We start from the raw sequence: 16034 nt of genomic DNA, 5'->3' as shown, positions 1-16034 counted from the left end.
TCCAAACTTATAATTATTTGTTAATTATGTTTCATGAATATTTTACAATTACATTGTAGAATATCAAAAACTACTTTTATTGAATGCATGTGTTCTGTTTTTAAACTTGTGAACTAATTTTTTTTTCAAATTTCAATTATAATTTCAAGGCATTGATTCTGGTTCTAATTAAGATACTAGACTAGAGTCGGGAAATCTGTTTATCCATAAACATATTTTATGTAATTATTTTTTTCTCTCTATTATGAAAAATCTTTCTAATAGATTTGGCTTCATTACACTGGTTCGTTTCTCATATTGCAGGTTGTTGATTATATATCCAAAAACATGGGTTTGATGACCTCTTTTTGGCTATCCCTTGTTCTCTCCATTATAATATCCATGCATGGCTCCACAGAAGCAGTTGATATAGGTGTTTGCTATGGAATGAATGGGAATGATCTACCTTCCTCACCTGATGTTGTTCAACTTTACAAACAACATGGTATTGCCAAGATGAGACTCTTTGATCCTAATCCTCAGGCACTTGAAGCACTAAGAGGAAGCCAAATTGCTGTCTCTCTAGGGACAAGGAATGAGGATATTCAGAGTATAGCGTCAAGCCAAGAAGCTGCTGATTCATGGTTTACAAACAATGTGGCGCCATATCTCAGCGACATTAAATTCTCGTATATCACCGTTGGCAACGAGGCCATCCCCAGCCAGTTTGCTGGTTCCATTGGTGCTGCAATGCAGAATCTTCAGAACACCATCAACGCTCGTGGTGTAGCTGGCATTAAGGTGTCGACCGTGCTGTCTTCGGGAACGTTGGGAAGTTCTTACCCTCCTTCAGCTGGTGCATTTTCAGCCGAGGCACGCGAAGCACTTATTTCCGTTCTGCAATTTTTATCTGCACAAGGATCACCACTCATGATCAATGTGTACCCCTACTTTGCCTATGCATCGGATCCTGCTAACATACGCCTGGATTATGCACAATTCACTGCAACCGGAACAGTGGTTCAGGATGGGGCGCTGAGTTACTCGAACATGTTTGATGCCATTGTGGATGCTTTTTATTGGGCAATGGAGAAAGAGGGTGTGAGTAATGTGGGCGTGGTGGTGTCCGAGAGCGGTTGGCCTTCTGCTGGGAATGGTGAGCTTACAACTCCAGAACTTGCAGCGACTTATAATAAGAACTTCATCCAACATATCATGACTAATGGGACTCCAAAAAGGCCTCAGGACCACATAGAGGGGTACATCTTCGCCATGTTCAATGAAAATCTCAAACCTGAAGGCACAGAGCAACATTTTGGACTTTTTAGTCCTAACATGCAACCTAGTTATCCTGTTTTCACTTAGTGGCAGTGATTCAAATATCAGACAATGTGGCACACAGAAGTATTAGATTTTAATAACACAATGTTTAATTCAACACAGTTTCTGAATTTTGTTAGCTGATGCAAATATAAATGTGTCTTGGATCAGATATGGCATGTATATACATCAAACGCATTCAATATACTTATCTTATTTCTGATCAAGCAAATATGTTCATTACAATTAAGCTCTAGGCTTAAGCCTACAAATACAAGATATCCAAATGCATAGTCAATAATGTGACACATTTCAATTAGAGGCGTGACAATAATTCATGGTTTCCATTTCCCTTCAGAAAAGGGTAGTCAGTGTACCCTACAACAGGATCTTGGGTATAGAAAGTAGACCTAATATACCTGTTGAGGGGTGCATTGACCTTGAATCTCAAAACTAAGTCAGGGTTTGAGATGAAAAGGCGACCATATGACACCAAATCAGCATCACCTTGAGCAACAGCCTCCATTCCTAGTTCTCGAGTGAATCCGCCACTACATACGAAGGTTCCCTGATAAGCCTTCCGCAAAGTCCTCATAAACTGGGCCTCCTCATGTTCACTGCCATGTCTTCCTGATTCTGTTTGACCATAAGCCGTGTACCTAGGCTGAGTTACATGAAGATAAGTGAGTCTAGAGCCCAAGTCTAGCTGGAGCTTGTTAAGTCTATCGATCACTGCCAGGCCAAGGCTCAGCGGGTCAGAGTCTGTTGCATCAAGGTGATCAATGGCTGGTGAAATTCTTACACCAACTCGATCAGCGCCAATGGCTGCAACCACTCCTTGAACAACCTGTGTTATAAATTTGCACCGGTTTGCCAGTGATCCACCATACTCATCGGTTCGGTCATTGATCCCATTCTTCAAAAATTGGTCAATGAGGTAGCCATGTGCCCCATGGATTTCAATGCCATCAAAACCTGCACGGTGTGTGATCATGATAGGCATGAATGGATAATCTAGGCACACGGTAATGCGAGAAAATTTGAAGTTAAAGAATTCCTGGCATCATGACTAACAAATATAAAGCCTTTTATATAACTACTAAAAAGTGAAATGCTGTCACTCGATGTATCTTCATGTCACTAAAGGCTAAAGCAAAAGGAAAATTTTCTTCATAGCGAGGAATCACGGTTGCATGCCATTTACTGAGAACTGTTATAAAGTACATATTCCATTATTTTTTGACATTTGGAGATATTATCTATTAAAAGTACAATGTCCAATGCCTTTAGTCAATTAAACTCCATCAAAGAGGCTCTTGTAGCCTCGTTGATAAAGTGGGCCATTAGCCTAACTAGTACATAACCTCTCCTCCCCCAGTCGAGTCCCATAGCAGGCATTGTGGGGGTGTATGCGAGTATTTTAACCAACAAGGAAAAAAAAAAAAAAGCCTCTTTTAGGTTCTTTTTGGGATGCATAGAGCTCCAACACATTACTGTAACATGACCTTGTCGGCTCATCAATTAAAGCTATTTCCTGTCTTATGGGGTTCTCTACTCAAATTATTTTCCATTAATTTATCATAAAGCATAGGGGAAAATTGATCCCTTTGCATTCTCTAAATGACTTTAGAAATAATATGCCAACCCTATAGGCAAAACAACACTCTCCGTGTGCGATATACAGACAATATGTCCTTTCCCCTACCCACCGCGTCCGTACCCAAGTAAGGCTGCAAGTTGGGTTGGCCCAACCCAGCCCAACCCCAACTCAACCTCAACCCGAATCGGGTTAAGTTGGACCAACCCGAATTGTACCCAACATAGATTGTGGTCATAACCCGGATCGAATATTGTCGGTCGGGTCGGGTTGACGGTTTGAGTTTTTTAAAATATATAATTTTTTTCCCTCCGAAAATTTATATATGTGTATATTATATATATTTAATTATATTATTATTAAAAATATATATATTTTTAGGGCAAATCATTTCAGCCTCCCCAATCGCCTCCATCTCTATTCTCATTCTCAACTTTGAAACTGCCCCCTCTCTCTCACTCTGTGTAACTGCGAACTACAAAATCAACAAGAATCAGAAGTTCAAAACCCATATATTTCAGTTTATCTATCTGTGTGCAAGAATCAAAAGTTCAAAACCTATTACCTATATCAAAACCCATATCGGCATATCATTTCAGATTGTTCAAAAAATCAAAACATATCTTTCAGTTTCCATCTCGTTGTTCCAGTTCGGGTTAGCCGTTCGCAAGCTTCAGCCGTTGTCTCTCAACTCTCAAGCTTGCTCCCCTCTCTCTCTCTGCAACTGCTAACTTGTATATATGGGTTTTGTTTTAATTTTTGAAAGTGACGGCGGTGGCGGCAGAGGTGGAGGGAAGGCGGCGGCGGTCGATCAGCAGTTGAGGGCGAGGGATGGCGACGGCGACGGTGGCGGCAGAGAGGACGGCGGTAGAGAGAGAAAGAGAAAGAAGAGAGAGGAGAGAGAAAGGAGAAAAATAAATAAATAAAATTTTTTTTTTTTTATTTTGGGTTTTGGGTTGGGTTCGGGTTGAGCCCGAATCCAACCCGAATATGTATGGACTTTGACAAAACCCAACTCGAATATGAACCCGATTTGTGAATTTTAAACCCCAATTTTAAAATTTCTGAGTTAGGGTTGAGTTGGACTGGGTTAGACCGCCCAAATTGCAACCCTACATCCAAGAGTCCGACGTTAACCACCATTCAAATTTGGTCCGTCCCTAGTGTCATAAGTAGTGAAACAGGGCACGATGGTTGGGACAGAAATAGTTGGTTTTTTCATACAAGAAAATATACTGCAAAATCAGACAAGAGAGAGAGAATTATAAATGCATCGCCTCTAGTTCAAATCTGAAAATTTGGAACAATACCCACATCAATCAAGATCTTCTACAAAGTTACAAACTAAAATTTTAATACATCCTCTCTAGTCCCATGCTTTCTTTTACTAATTTGCCAGAAAAAAATATATATACCAAACGATAGATTTTAAACTAATTTTTCATGCTGTCTGTATACGAAGACAAGATAACGATTAAATTTCAAATAATGGAATCTAATAAAATTCAAGCATGCGCTAAAATGTTGGATCATGTAATATTTAACTACACATAGTTTTAGTATTAAATTAATTAACACTTAACAACAGAACACACACATACTTGTAGATTTCTTCATAAATTACTTTTCTGTGTTGTAATTCATGCCGATGTAGCATATAATAAATTAATAGCACTCTAGAAAAAATCAGTTTGTATGTACAACATGATCAGACATTTCTGATGAGATTCACATAGGGAGCCCAAGCAACAACTCAGAATTAAATAATATATTTTGTTGTTTATAGTCGTTCGTATCAAACTATAATACAATAAAATAGCATTACAAATTTACACTTGAAGTTGAGCCAGCTCATGATCATGAAACCACATGAGCTTAATGACATAAAACAACTTAGTTTGATGTAAATTAGAATGATTGAAGTTCAAACTTCAGACAAATAGAATCAAAATGATACCATAAACTTAACTCATCACAGTGATATTATTATATACATATACATATATGTGTGTATAGTATTAAACAAACTTACCTGCTTCAATTGCATTTGAGGCTGCCTGACGATATTGTTCGACCAACTGTGGTATCTCGTAGGTTGCCAGTGGTCGAGGGTTGGGGTAAATCCCGTGGGACCCATCTGGCATCAGTATTCTCCACCTCTTTGATATGGGCTTGCTCGTAGACGATATCGGCGGTTCTCCACCAGGTTGATACACTAATAATTCAATTTCATTGGTCGATCAAAAAAATTTCACCAGATCAAAATTAAATTAATCTCTAGACAAGTAATCAGAACCATTAGTTATGTTGACCTGAATTAGAAGATACGCACCTTGATGAGAAGCTCGTCCTACGTGCCACAGTTGACAGAAGATAACGGCCCCCTTGGCGTGGACAGCATCCACCACCTTCTTCCATGCCTCCACTTGTTCCTTGTTGTAGATCCCAGGGCAATGTGGAAACCTGGTCCCACTCTCACTATATCAGTATTGTACATATACCGTCCGATCGCGATCGGCGATCGCGATCATGATTAGACGGTAGGTGACAAGCATAAACTTTAGTGGACCACGCAGAGCACCAAACGAAATTATTAGATACACGTGGGTTGAGATGAATGGTCATCATCAGTGCTTACTTTATTAATAAAAAGAGTTCCACTACAAACACATGACACTCGAAATGTAGGGGAAATTACGGAATTACCCGGCGGCTTTGGGAGAGACGAGAGTGCCTTCGGTGATGAGAAATCCACCGGCGGTTGATCGCTGGACGTAATAGTCAACGAGGGCTTGGTTTGGAATTTCATTCAGTGCTCTGCACCTAGTCATAGGTGCAAGAACCACCCTGCACCAAGTCAAAACACAAACAGTTCACACCCAAAATTAATGTTAATCCTAAAAATCTAAATAGTCTAGTATACCCCCAACACAACTCGGTGGTTTTGATCATTTTCTCCCAAAATCATTGAACGAACAAACAATTTTGTGACGAAAATACCCTTTATACTGACCTGTGTGAGAGGTTGAGTTTGCCCATCTTGTAAGGAGAGAAGAGAGTTGTGGTTCCTTTAGCGGACGACATTTCAGACATTGTTGAACAGAACAAAAAGACTGATGGAGTGAGAAGTTGCTATAAACAAGAGAGAGAAAAATAAGCAGTGGAACTACTATGTTGAGGAATTTTTAGGAAAGGTTGGGTGTTATACTGGTATCGGTCTGTAGGAGATGATATGGTGTAGCTGGATATACCACATGGGATATGATCATGCCATTTGATGGGATGGTGATCCTGATTATGTTTTGGAATTGCACTGTAACTAATAACGATGGACGGAGCGGTCGGTGATTGGAATTTCGGTGGGTCCCAAGGTGGAATAGAAAACGGTCACGATGTTCACGAGGATTACGGTGTCGATTTGGTGGGTGGGGTTGACTAGTTTTATATGAATTGAGCCGCCTTGGTTGCTTCCAATTCCAAAATTGAAGAACGGGTGTACCCAATGAGTGCATAGAAAAGAGGAGTCAATTAAGGGCCAGTTTAATGCATTGGAGTTCAGACCTGAGAGACTCGGACCTCCATCTTCGATGCATATGTTCGGGCAATTTAAAAGCACAATAAAATTTGCCGTTTTAGAGGAGCTAATAAAAAAAAAAGGGAAAATAAAGCTATTTTTTGACTACTCTACTCCAATTTAAGTCATTTCAATTTGACCACAAATATTAACTTAAATTAAGTTAGATATTTTATTTTAATTTAGGTATAAGCCATGAATTAAATAAGTGCAGGCACCATATGTGTAAGAATCTGGAATATACATGGGCATCTTATAAAAAATTTAAAAAATAACATCTAGTATTCTCAATCTGATTTAATTTCTTCTTTAAATCAATCCAATAAAATTATTATGAAATTGATTGATTAGTATTATGAACGTGAGGAATGCTAAGGACAATCGCTCATCTCATTGGCTACCTTTCACAGTCGCTCATCTCATTGGCTACCTTAAAACTCATTAATTACTCTTTTTCTATTCTCAAGGAACGTGAAATATTTAACCTATTTTAAAACAAAACTTATCTTTAAAAGACAAAACTACCCTTTAAATCATTTTTCATTACCTTTCTTATATCTCCTCCCTCAATCCATATATATATATATATATATATATTACTGCCTTTATTTCTTTCCTTTTTATTTCAATTGTCCCCCCTAGTTATTTTTTTTCTTCACTTTTTTTCTTTTTTTCCCTTTTTTTTCTAAATTGTTGTCATTAGCCTTTTTTTTCCATCCTTTCTTTCAATTTTTTTTTTTTTTTAAACCAAAACAAATAAGAACAGGGAAATGTTCACCAAATTTAGAAAAAAAACTTATTAAACCAAATTGTTATTAAATTTTAACCCATAACAAATAAGAACATGGGAATGTTCACCAAGTTTGTTATTAAACCGAAACAATTTAGAAAAAAATGAATTGAGGGTATACTAAAAAAATATGATGGACTTATAAAAAAGAATATATTCATTATAAAAAATTTATTTCAATTGTCGCCCTGTTCTTAAATTTTTTTCTAAATTTGGTGAACATTCCCCTGTTCTTATTTGTTCTAGTTAAAAAAATAAATAAATAAATAAATAATGAAAGGAAGGACAGAAAAAAGGCTAATGGCAATAATTGAAATAAAAAGGAAAGAAAAAAAGGGCAGTAAAAAATATATATATACTACACGTATATGGATTGAGAGAGGAGATAGAAGAAAAGTAATGAAAAAAGATTTAAAAGATAGTTTTGTCTTTTAGAGGTAAGTTTTGTTTTAAAGTAGGTTAAATATTTAGCGTTCCTTGAGAATAGAGAAAGAGTAATAAATGAGTTTTAAGGTAACCAATGAGATGAGCGACTGTGAAATGACAGTCCTTAGCATTCCTCTATGAACATATATAGTTTTACGTTTCGGGTTGCAGTTGGAATTAAAAAAAAAACACTTTTTATCAGTAGTGTTGTCAAAAAATTGCAGTCACTAAGCATATTAGGTGTTTGGTGACACAATATAATAAGTACTTTTCACAATTAAATTATTTTTTAATTTATTTGGTAATAATTATTTTTTAAACAATTATATTGCTAATTTTACAATAATATCCTTTAATATGATGTTATCATATTTAATAATAAAAATTTTATTAAGAAAGGGGTGTAATTGTCTTTATAAAAAATTAAAATGACAAAATTGTCTAATGAAAAAAGTTATATTCAACCTCTACTCCAATTTTAAAACACCAAATTCTACCTTGATTCAAACGCTCTACTAAACTAAATTTAGTAACCATTAAAAACACTTATAATGGTTACCAAACATATTTAAACGCAATTTTTCAAAAATAAAAGTGATTTTAATGTAACGACCCGAATCCGTGGGTCCGAATTATTAACTGGGTCCTTACCCGAACCCGAGGACACACTGAGGTAAAATGTTCATTTTACAATATGAGAGGGTAATCTGCCTTCAAACTAGTTAAATGAAGTTAAGTGAACAAAACTGATAAAATTGTGAAGGGCAAAAAGCCTACGGGAGGACTTGAACCTGATCCCCATATTTGGAATAGGTTCCAAATGGGCAGAATGCCCAAACATGAATCAAAATACCCTTTGAACCTGTTCCCTAAAAGCTGAACAGGTACCAAAAGTCTATAACATTGAAATTTGCCCAGAAAAGCCTAAATTTAAGCACTTGTGTACATGGGTACTCCCTTAGTCCCTTGATGACCTTATTTAAAGTCTAATCCCATTCTCAAATCTTTCATTTGAGAATATATAAAACATAATTAAACTCTCGTACATTCAAATAAACCGGATACAAGCCCAATACATCATTTAAAGACCGAATTACACAAATCTCATTTATATACAATTTCAAAAGAATTAAATACAAGAATGAGGCCTTCATGGCCAAAATTACATAGCTTTAGTATAAATAAAATGAAGTCTTAACTACATCGATATCCATGGATGCATATCATTCACCGGCTCATCTTCAATCCCTAAAAAATGTTAATAATGATAGGGTGAGCTCAGTAGAGAAAGCCTAAAGTACATCCCTAAAAATCCCTTGAGCCGTGACCAAAGAAAGGGAATCAAAGAAAAAGGGATCATGGGATTATGAGGCATATCAACCATACATGAATTTCACAAATTCACAAACCATACCAATTAAACATGAAATGCAAATGTCCCCTTCTTTCCAACCCAACCTCATTAAAACATTCCTAACCATCACCTTGGCTTACCACACAAACTACCATCTCATTTTCTAACCTTTTTTCTCACATCAACTTTTATCCTCTCAACTCACCCCTATGCCAAGAATATGCATGTCATACAACTATTCATCAATATACAAGTCATGGTTTTCATCATAATTATATTAAAACATTCAAACACAAAAAAATTGATCACATAAATCATACTTTCACATTTTCTTATAAAAAAATAGCATGCTTGGCACAAATACAAGAAAACCATCGTATTCTCATCTCAAGTAATTAGATCAAGACTATCTCATGCTTAACATCACAACCAAAAATTTACAACTAAGCATGCTTCACAATATCAAGATATTCATGTAAAAAAAATCATAAAACTCAATAAAATCATAAGAAATTCGTAATTTAGACTTCCCTTGCCTCAAGATATCAAACCAAACAAGGCCTTAGCAAGCTCTAGCTCCAAGCCCCAAACTCAAATCCCACCAAAAGCTTGCAATACTAGTACTAAAACGTAACCCTTGCAACGATCTATAATTTACTAACTCCGGCTTAATCAAATCATTTTCTAGCATGAAGAACTTTTAGAGAGAAGTGAAAGAGTAATATAGAGAGAGAAAGAAAATGTACAGGGAGAGGGGATGTGGTCCGAAAATTGAAGGAAAAGAAAAGAATGGGTAAAAATGAGGCCACCCTTTTGGTGTTTAGAATTTTCTAGGCTGGTCCATGAGTCTAAAATAACAAAAATGCCCCTTAAACTTCTTTATAACTTCAATCATGCCACAAAATATCACCCTCCATTTAAGAACATTAATACAACATACATACATGTCTATAAACACACACACACACACACACACACGTGTGAAATGTCGATGACACCCCTCATTTAAGATGAGAAAACCGGGAGAAGTTCTCTAGTCCGAAAATCGTCCAGACTTCTGAAAAATTCTAAAAATAAATCATCACTTCTAATTGACTTAAAATGATTAAAAATATACTTTTAAAACCCTCGGCTCAAGAAAATGACCAAAACGCCCCTCGGGGCCCGTGTGGCACGCAAAATGAGGTAAAAATTAAACTAATCCAGAAAAATCAAATAAATTATAGAAATTAGAAAATAGGAAAAATCGGTAACATTGCATTTAAGCAGTGGAGAAGCAATCCCAAACGGACTAGTATATCTCATCTTCACTAGTAAAGGGTAGTTTTGACATTATATATTTTTTTAATTAGTAGACTTTTTGACTTTTTTAAAAATCCAATTAACAAAAGGACAATATTTGCTTACTCACTGGTGAGTAGGAAGTATATGTTTATCCCTAATGTGGCGTAAAATAATGTGATAAGTGTCCCTAAAATATAAAATAATAAAAATTAATAAATTTGAACGCTTATTGGGTCAATCCAAATGGATGCAAATCAAATCCTAATTTAACTCTCCTTCTTTTTCTCTTTCTCAAACTATTCCGCTGAAACCCTAATCTGCTAATAGTGAAAATTTTGACTTTTATCTTTCATGATTTAATGTGTAATCCTTATATATACTTATCAATTATTTTAATCTAAAGTATACCAAATTATATAAAATCTGGTTCACATGGTTTGATAGATAATTTGTTAATTGCAGGATAGATTGTTATTACTTATTTATGATTTTTTTTTTCTTTTAGCGGAAAACAAATATCTATGTATCATTACATTTATAGTTATTCTTTCTATTCATTATCCAGAACTTTGTTTGTATCTTGTAATATTATTTTATTTAAGAATTATAGCTTAAAATGTTTTTTTTTTTTTTACAAGATCCCCTTCTCATTCACTCACTGGACAAAAAAAGTAACGCTAGAGAAAGGAAGAGAGTTAGATTTGGATCATATTGGGTTTAATCCGAATAACCTCTCAAATCTTTTAATTTTTATTATTTTATATTGTAAGGCACGTGCTCCACTAATTTTGCACCACATGAAGGTAAGCATATACTTCCTACTCACAGGTGAGTAGGCAAATATTGTCCTTAACAAAATGGGGGTATCAGGGCAAAGTTAACTAAACTTAAAGGAAAGTTTAGGGTTTTTTGTTTTTTTCACTAATTTAATCAGTAAGTAATAAAAACAAATATGAAGGGGGTGTTAGAGCATTTAACCGTTTTTATTAAGAAACTGAAAGAAACTTTTAAAAAACGAAATAATTGAGAAAAAATGGGAAATAAACAAGTGTTGATGTGCAAATATAAGCAATTGATTTTATACATGTATTTTATATAAATAGAGGCTAATATAATCAAGACGTAAATTCATATTCATATAAATCAATCAAATCAATGGTATATATGCCGTTTTCAATATTGGCATGCTTAGGTGACCTAAGCAATATTATTCGGAGGTTATCAAGGACATTTTGCTTTGGACATTATCTCACGCTAACCATTCGCAACTCTGAGAGAGTATAGTGTGAGAGTGATTTTGGTTAAGTTTAAGTAATTGTGCAACCACTTTAATAATAAAAAGGGTTGAGAATAAAAGGGTGAGAGTTTCCTCTCGATGAAGTAGAGGGTTCCTCTTGTGAAGTGGTGGTTCTCTACGGTGTCAAAGCTCCTTGTTTTCTTGTTTTCTCCTTTTTCTTATTTCAATTTCCTGCTTGATCGTTTTGATTTCGTTTGTTTTATGTGTCTGTCTCTTCTCTGTTGGCTGTTTTGCTCCCAGTCCCTTGTCCTATGGAAGGGTCCTACGTTTGCATCTCTTATTGGTGGTGTTCACTCTACGATCCGATTTGTCAATGGTTTTTGCTGTGGTGGAGTTTTCTCTGTTCTTCTCTTCATCATATTTTCAAACCGGGATGGGGTTGTTTGTTTTTTCAACACGTTCTTTTTTGCTTTTAGGTTTTTGGGTGCTTCTGGTTTTCTTAGGTGCTTGGTGGTCTTTTATTACCAAGCTCTGATTCTTCCCCGGTCAGATGGGTGTATGGGGTTGATAGTGTGTTTGATGTTGTGTTTCCGTTATTGGCATCACCCTAGATCATGTCTCTTCGGCCTTTTGTGGTTGATCGATCTCATGGGCTGCCTTTGTGTTGCGCAAAGTTCGATGCTTTGTTGATTTGCCAGTGGGTCTCGGCTGCTGGAGATGTGTTGCCGGATTTATTTTTGACACGGGATTGCCGTTCGTCCACGTTAGGTCGCCTCTGTTCTTTTGAATTCCACGTGGCTAGTTGAGGTCGATGATGCGTCTACACATGGGCCCCCACCGATATTACTTCATTATGTGTACTTTGTGTGTGGAGGACGCTTGGGTTGTGCATTTTGGTTAGGAAAGTTCTGGAAGGGGCCTATGGGCCTGACCCAATACTTAGTCTTAAATGGGCCCTTTAAAACGCTAACTCTAAAATTGAGTCTTAATCTGATTGGTGGTTTTATCCAGGCTTATGAGCATTCTGCTCTTGTCTTTGGGCTGCTTAAGTGGGTTCTTCCTAATGGATCCTCTAATATTCATGTAGGTTCTTCACAACTTTTTCTTTTTCGCTTAGCGGATCTTCGATGGGTTTCCCTCGGCCACATCCTGTGGGATATGAATGTTGTTTATTAGGCTTCTTTTCATATGGGAGGTGTTGCAGTTCCCTCTCGGGGCTTATGGAGATCTATTACCATATTGATCTCTCTGTAGTTGTCTGGTTTATTCCTTATCCATATTTATCTCTCGGCGGTGGCATAATATTTTCTGGTGGATCCTCTCTGCCAGCTTCAGCAGTTTACTGCCTTTTGCTTAGCCTCGTTTGACTTTTATCATGTGGTGGACATGGCTTTGGAGTCATCCAGTGGGAGGAGTGTTGGTGTGGTTGCTTTAATTGCTGTCGCCACTCTTGTTGATCACGGCTTCAGCCTAGTAACTTTTATGTGTAAGGAATGTATACTTCTAGAGCTCTTTGTTGTTTCATGTCTTGTGTGTTGTGAGCTCTGCTTTATGTTTGTGAGCGTTGTTTTATGTTTACTTCGATGTATTATGGGTCATGTTGTTTTGTTTTTGTGTGATTGTGTTTTGTGGTCCTATTTCTTGTAGATGTCCTAGGACTTTTATTGCTAGAAAAAAAAAAAAAAAAAAATACAACCACTTTAATACTATAATTGACATAAGTGAATGGACGTCTTATATTTGAGATTGAAAAAAATTAATATAAAAATTGAATAAAATTTTTAAAAATTTTAAATTCAATGGTTCGACTCGATAGTCTCATACATAACATAAGTAATCTTTATTTTTGAAATGTCAAGACCACCCAAGTATGGGTTGTTGAATGTCATTGTCTCCTAATCTACTAATCTAGATAATTGTAAATCAAAGTTATTCAGCAACAGTTACTAGTATAAAGCAACGGTTTAACTTTCCTTGAGATTATATAAAATTACATACAAATAGAGCATCTGACTTTTATTACTTTCATATTGCCTAAAAATATGAAATATTTTTATACTCTTATCTAATTTAATAAAAAAATTATCAAACTAAAAGACTTTATTACATTTTATTTTTTTCTCCATCCTGTAAACAATATATTACCCTACCTAGGTTGTATTTTTTTTATTATTATTTTTTTGGAGAAAACAAAAAGAAACCTAATCAAATTTCATTAACAAAAAAATATATATATATCTATATTTTTGTAAAATTTAATAATATAAATTTAGTATGAAAATTGATATTTTGCATTTTACAATATTTTTGTCATTTTCATATTAAAATATAATGTTATTGAAGTCATTTAATACGAAGAAATGATAATATGATTATTTTTTATATTTTTATTAACAGCAGGGTACCAGTAAACACATGCATCAATAATAAATGTTAAAGGCTTCTGTGTGTCATTTACACAACCCTGGGTGACCTAAACCTCGGGTGATTTACTAATTGTTTTTGAAGTTGTGATAAGTAATAGATTTAGGATAATATTTGCCTACTTATTGGTGAGTAGGAAATTTATATTTGCTAAATTATAAGTGTATTTACATTTAAAATAATAAAAAATTCGAGGTAAACTCAAATGAATTCGAATCAAATTATAATTCTCTCTCTTCTTATATAGATTATTTTAGATATACAAAACTAAATAAAAAATATACTTTTGTTGGTTATATATAGTCTATTTTAGAGGTACAAAACTAAATAAAAAGTAATTCTATAATATAAGGACATTTGTCAATTTAGCATTATGCTACATATATAGTGAGTATAAATTTTCTAGACACTGATAAATAAACACCGATGAATAGACAAGTACTATCCATATATTTATACCTAATCAAAGAGATTTCTTAAGCTATATGGATCACCATTGGGTGTGGAGTGTGTGGACCCTTTCGGTCCCCAATACATCATCATCGTCCCCACGAAAAAAGCCCTTTTCTAACACGCGTGACCAAAACACACTGTATATGTCGAATCCTATTCGTCGACGTCCCATGTTAATTAACGTCTCCATTTGTTAAGACACGTTTGACCATATCATGGCTACTAATCCCACACTTCAACACCCAACTGTGTATAATTTTCGACCATGGTGATACTGAATCTCTCTTGTCGACTTTCATAATTCAACACCAAGACATACATCGGATATATACGTAATTTTTTTTCATAGGACTGGTCTTAAAATACAACAATTATACCATTCAAAATTTGATAATTTTGAAATCTTTATTTTATTATACAAGATATATAACTTTGCTGAATAACTTTGATTTACAATTAACTTTGCTGAATAACTTTGATAATTTATACTAGTAACTTTGCTGAATAACTTTGATAATTTATACTAGCAAAGTTAATTCTATATTCCCTCGTCTAAATTTGATAATTTTGAAATCTTTATTTTATTATACAAGATATATATAACATAAATAAAATAAATATAATATGACTCACCATTTCTTATTATTTTTTTTTTAATTTTATAATATATAATGAGCAGCGTTACACATCTCCAATATTAATTGAAATTGGAGATGTGATTTTGAATGATGATAACTAAAAGGATGTAAATGTTCTATATTTTAATACATATTACACTTTATTTATTTATTTTTATATTTGTGTTTCGTATTTTAACAAAAATTTGGCAATTGAGAGAAAAAGTTAGAATGAAGAATTACACTAATTCTCTCCATCTCTAATTTGTTTTTCTCTACTAATATTTTTCACCGTATATATATTCTCTTTTGCACTGTCTCAACTTTTTTATATTTTTGGTTGGGTATCTAAGTAAAATTTAATCATAATCAGAAAATACCAAATTAAAATACAATTATAAAAAGCTTTTAAGTGAGTTATGTAAATCAGGGTCGTTAAAAATTGTAACTTCTAGTTTTAATTATTTAAAAATTTAATAAAAAAGTTTTCAAAACGAAAAAAAATATAATAGTAGAATTGAATTCAGGTTATTGAGTTATATTATGGGTTTAGATTGTATAAGATTAAATTTTACTCTCTCTCCTATATTAAGATCTCTTTTATGTTAAAAAAATTATTTTTAAAAGAAACAAAGTAGGCAAATAAACTGAAAAATAAGAACCATCTAATTGGAGATAAAAGCACAAATATAAATTTGTGAAGTATACCATTTTTTAAATATAATAGAATGTGATTCTGTACGGTTTTAATTTTTTTTGGAAAGAGTTTATCAAATAGTTAAATTCATCACATGCCTTGTTAGGCCAGAGAGAAATTATAAGACATTTCTCAAATATTTTATAGATATTTTTATAAGATATTTCATTGAGAAAAGTTTGAATTATGGGCAAGTCAAACACTTTGATTTAATTTTCTTTTCTTTTCTAATTAGTCATATTCCAAAATTTTGTTTGGTTCCCATTGTAGCAGCGCACAGCA

At 34.3% G+C, this 16034-nt stretch overlaps 2 protein-coding genes across 2 annotated transcripts; one reads left to right on the top strand and one right to left on the bottom strand.

Annotated features, from left to right (window-relative positions):
* Nucleotides 1-327: 327 nt before the first annotated feature.
* On the top strand, nucleotides 328-1344 carry LOC132278147 (probable glucan endo-1,3-beta-glucosidase BG4). The gene has a single exon (XM_059779961.1). The coding sequence runs from the start codon at nucleotides 328-330 to the stop codon at nucleotides 1342-1344; it is 1017 nt and encodes a 338-aa protein (XP_059635944.1).
* A 140-nt stretch (nucleotides 1345-1484) lies between these two features.
* On the bottom strand, nucleotides 1485-6348 carry LOC132275991 (12-oxophytodienoate reductase 3). Its single transcript, XM_059777233.1, has 5 exons — nucleotides 5910-6348; nucleotides 5603-5743; nucleotides 5229-5359; nucleotides 4929-5111; nucleotides 1485-2274 (listed from the first exon to the last, which is right to left on the bottom strand). Exons 1-5 carry the CDS (start codon nucleotides 5987-5989, stop codon nucleotides 1616-1618), a joined length of 1194 nt encoding a protein of 397 aa, XP_059633216.1. The 5' UTR covers nucleotides 5990-6348; the 3' UTR covers nucleotides 1485-1615.
* Between the last annotated feature and the right edge of the window lie 9686 nt (nucleotides 6349-16034).

This window comes from Cornus florida, unplaced genomic scaffold, assembly GCF_030987335.1.
Source record: "Cornus florida cultivar Cherokee Brave unplaced genomic scaffold, ASM3098733v1 CherokeeBrave_3.0.0_Hap2_Chr10, whole genome shotgun sequence".
Lineage (NCBI taxonomy): Eukaryota > Viridiplantae > Streptophyta > Magnoliopsida > Cornales > Cornaceae > Cornus > Cornus florida.
Note: the sequence above shows the minus strand (reverse complement) of the source record. Positions and strands in the feature narration are given on the sequence as shown.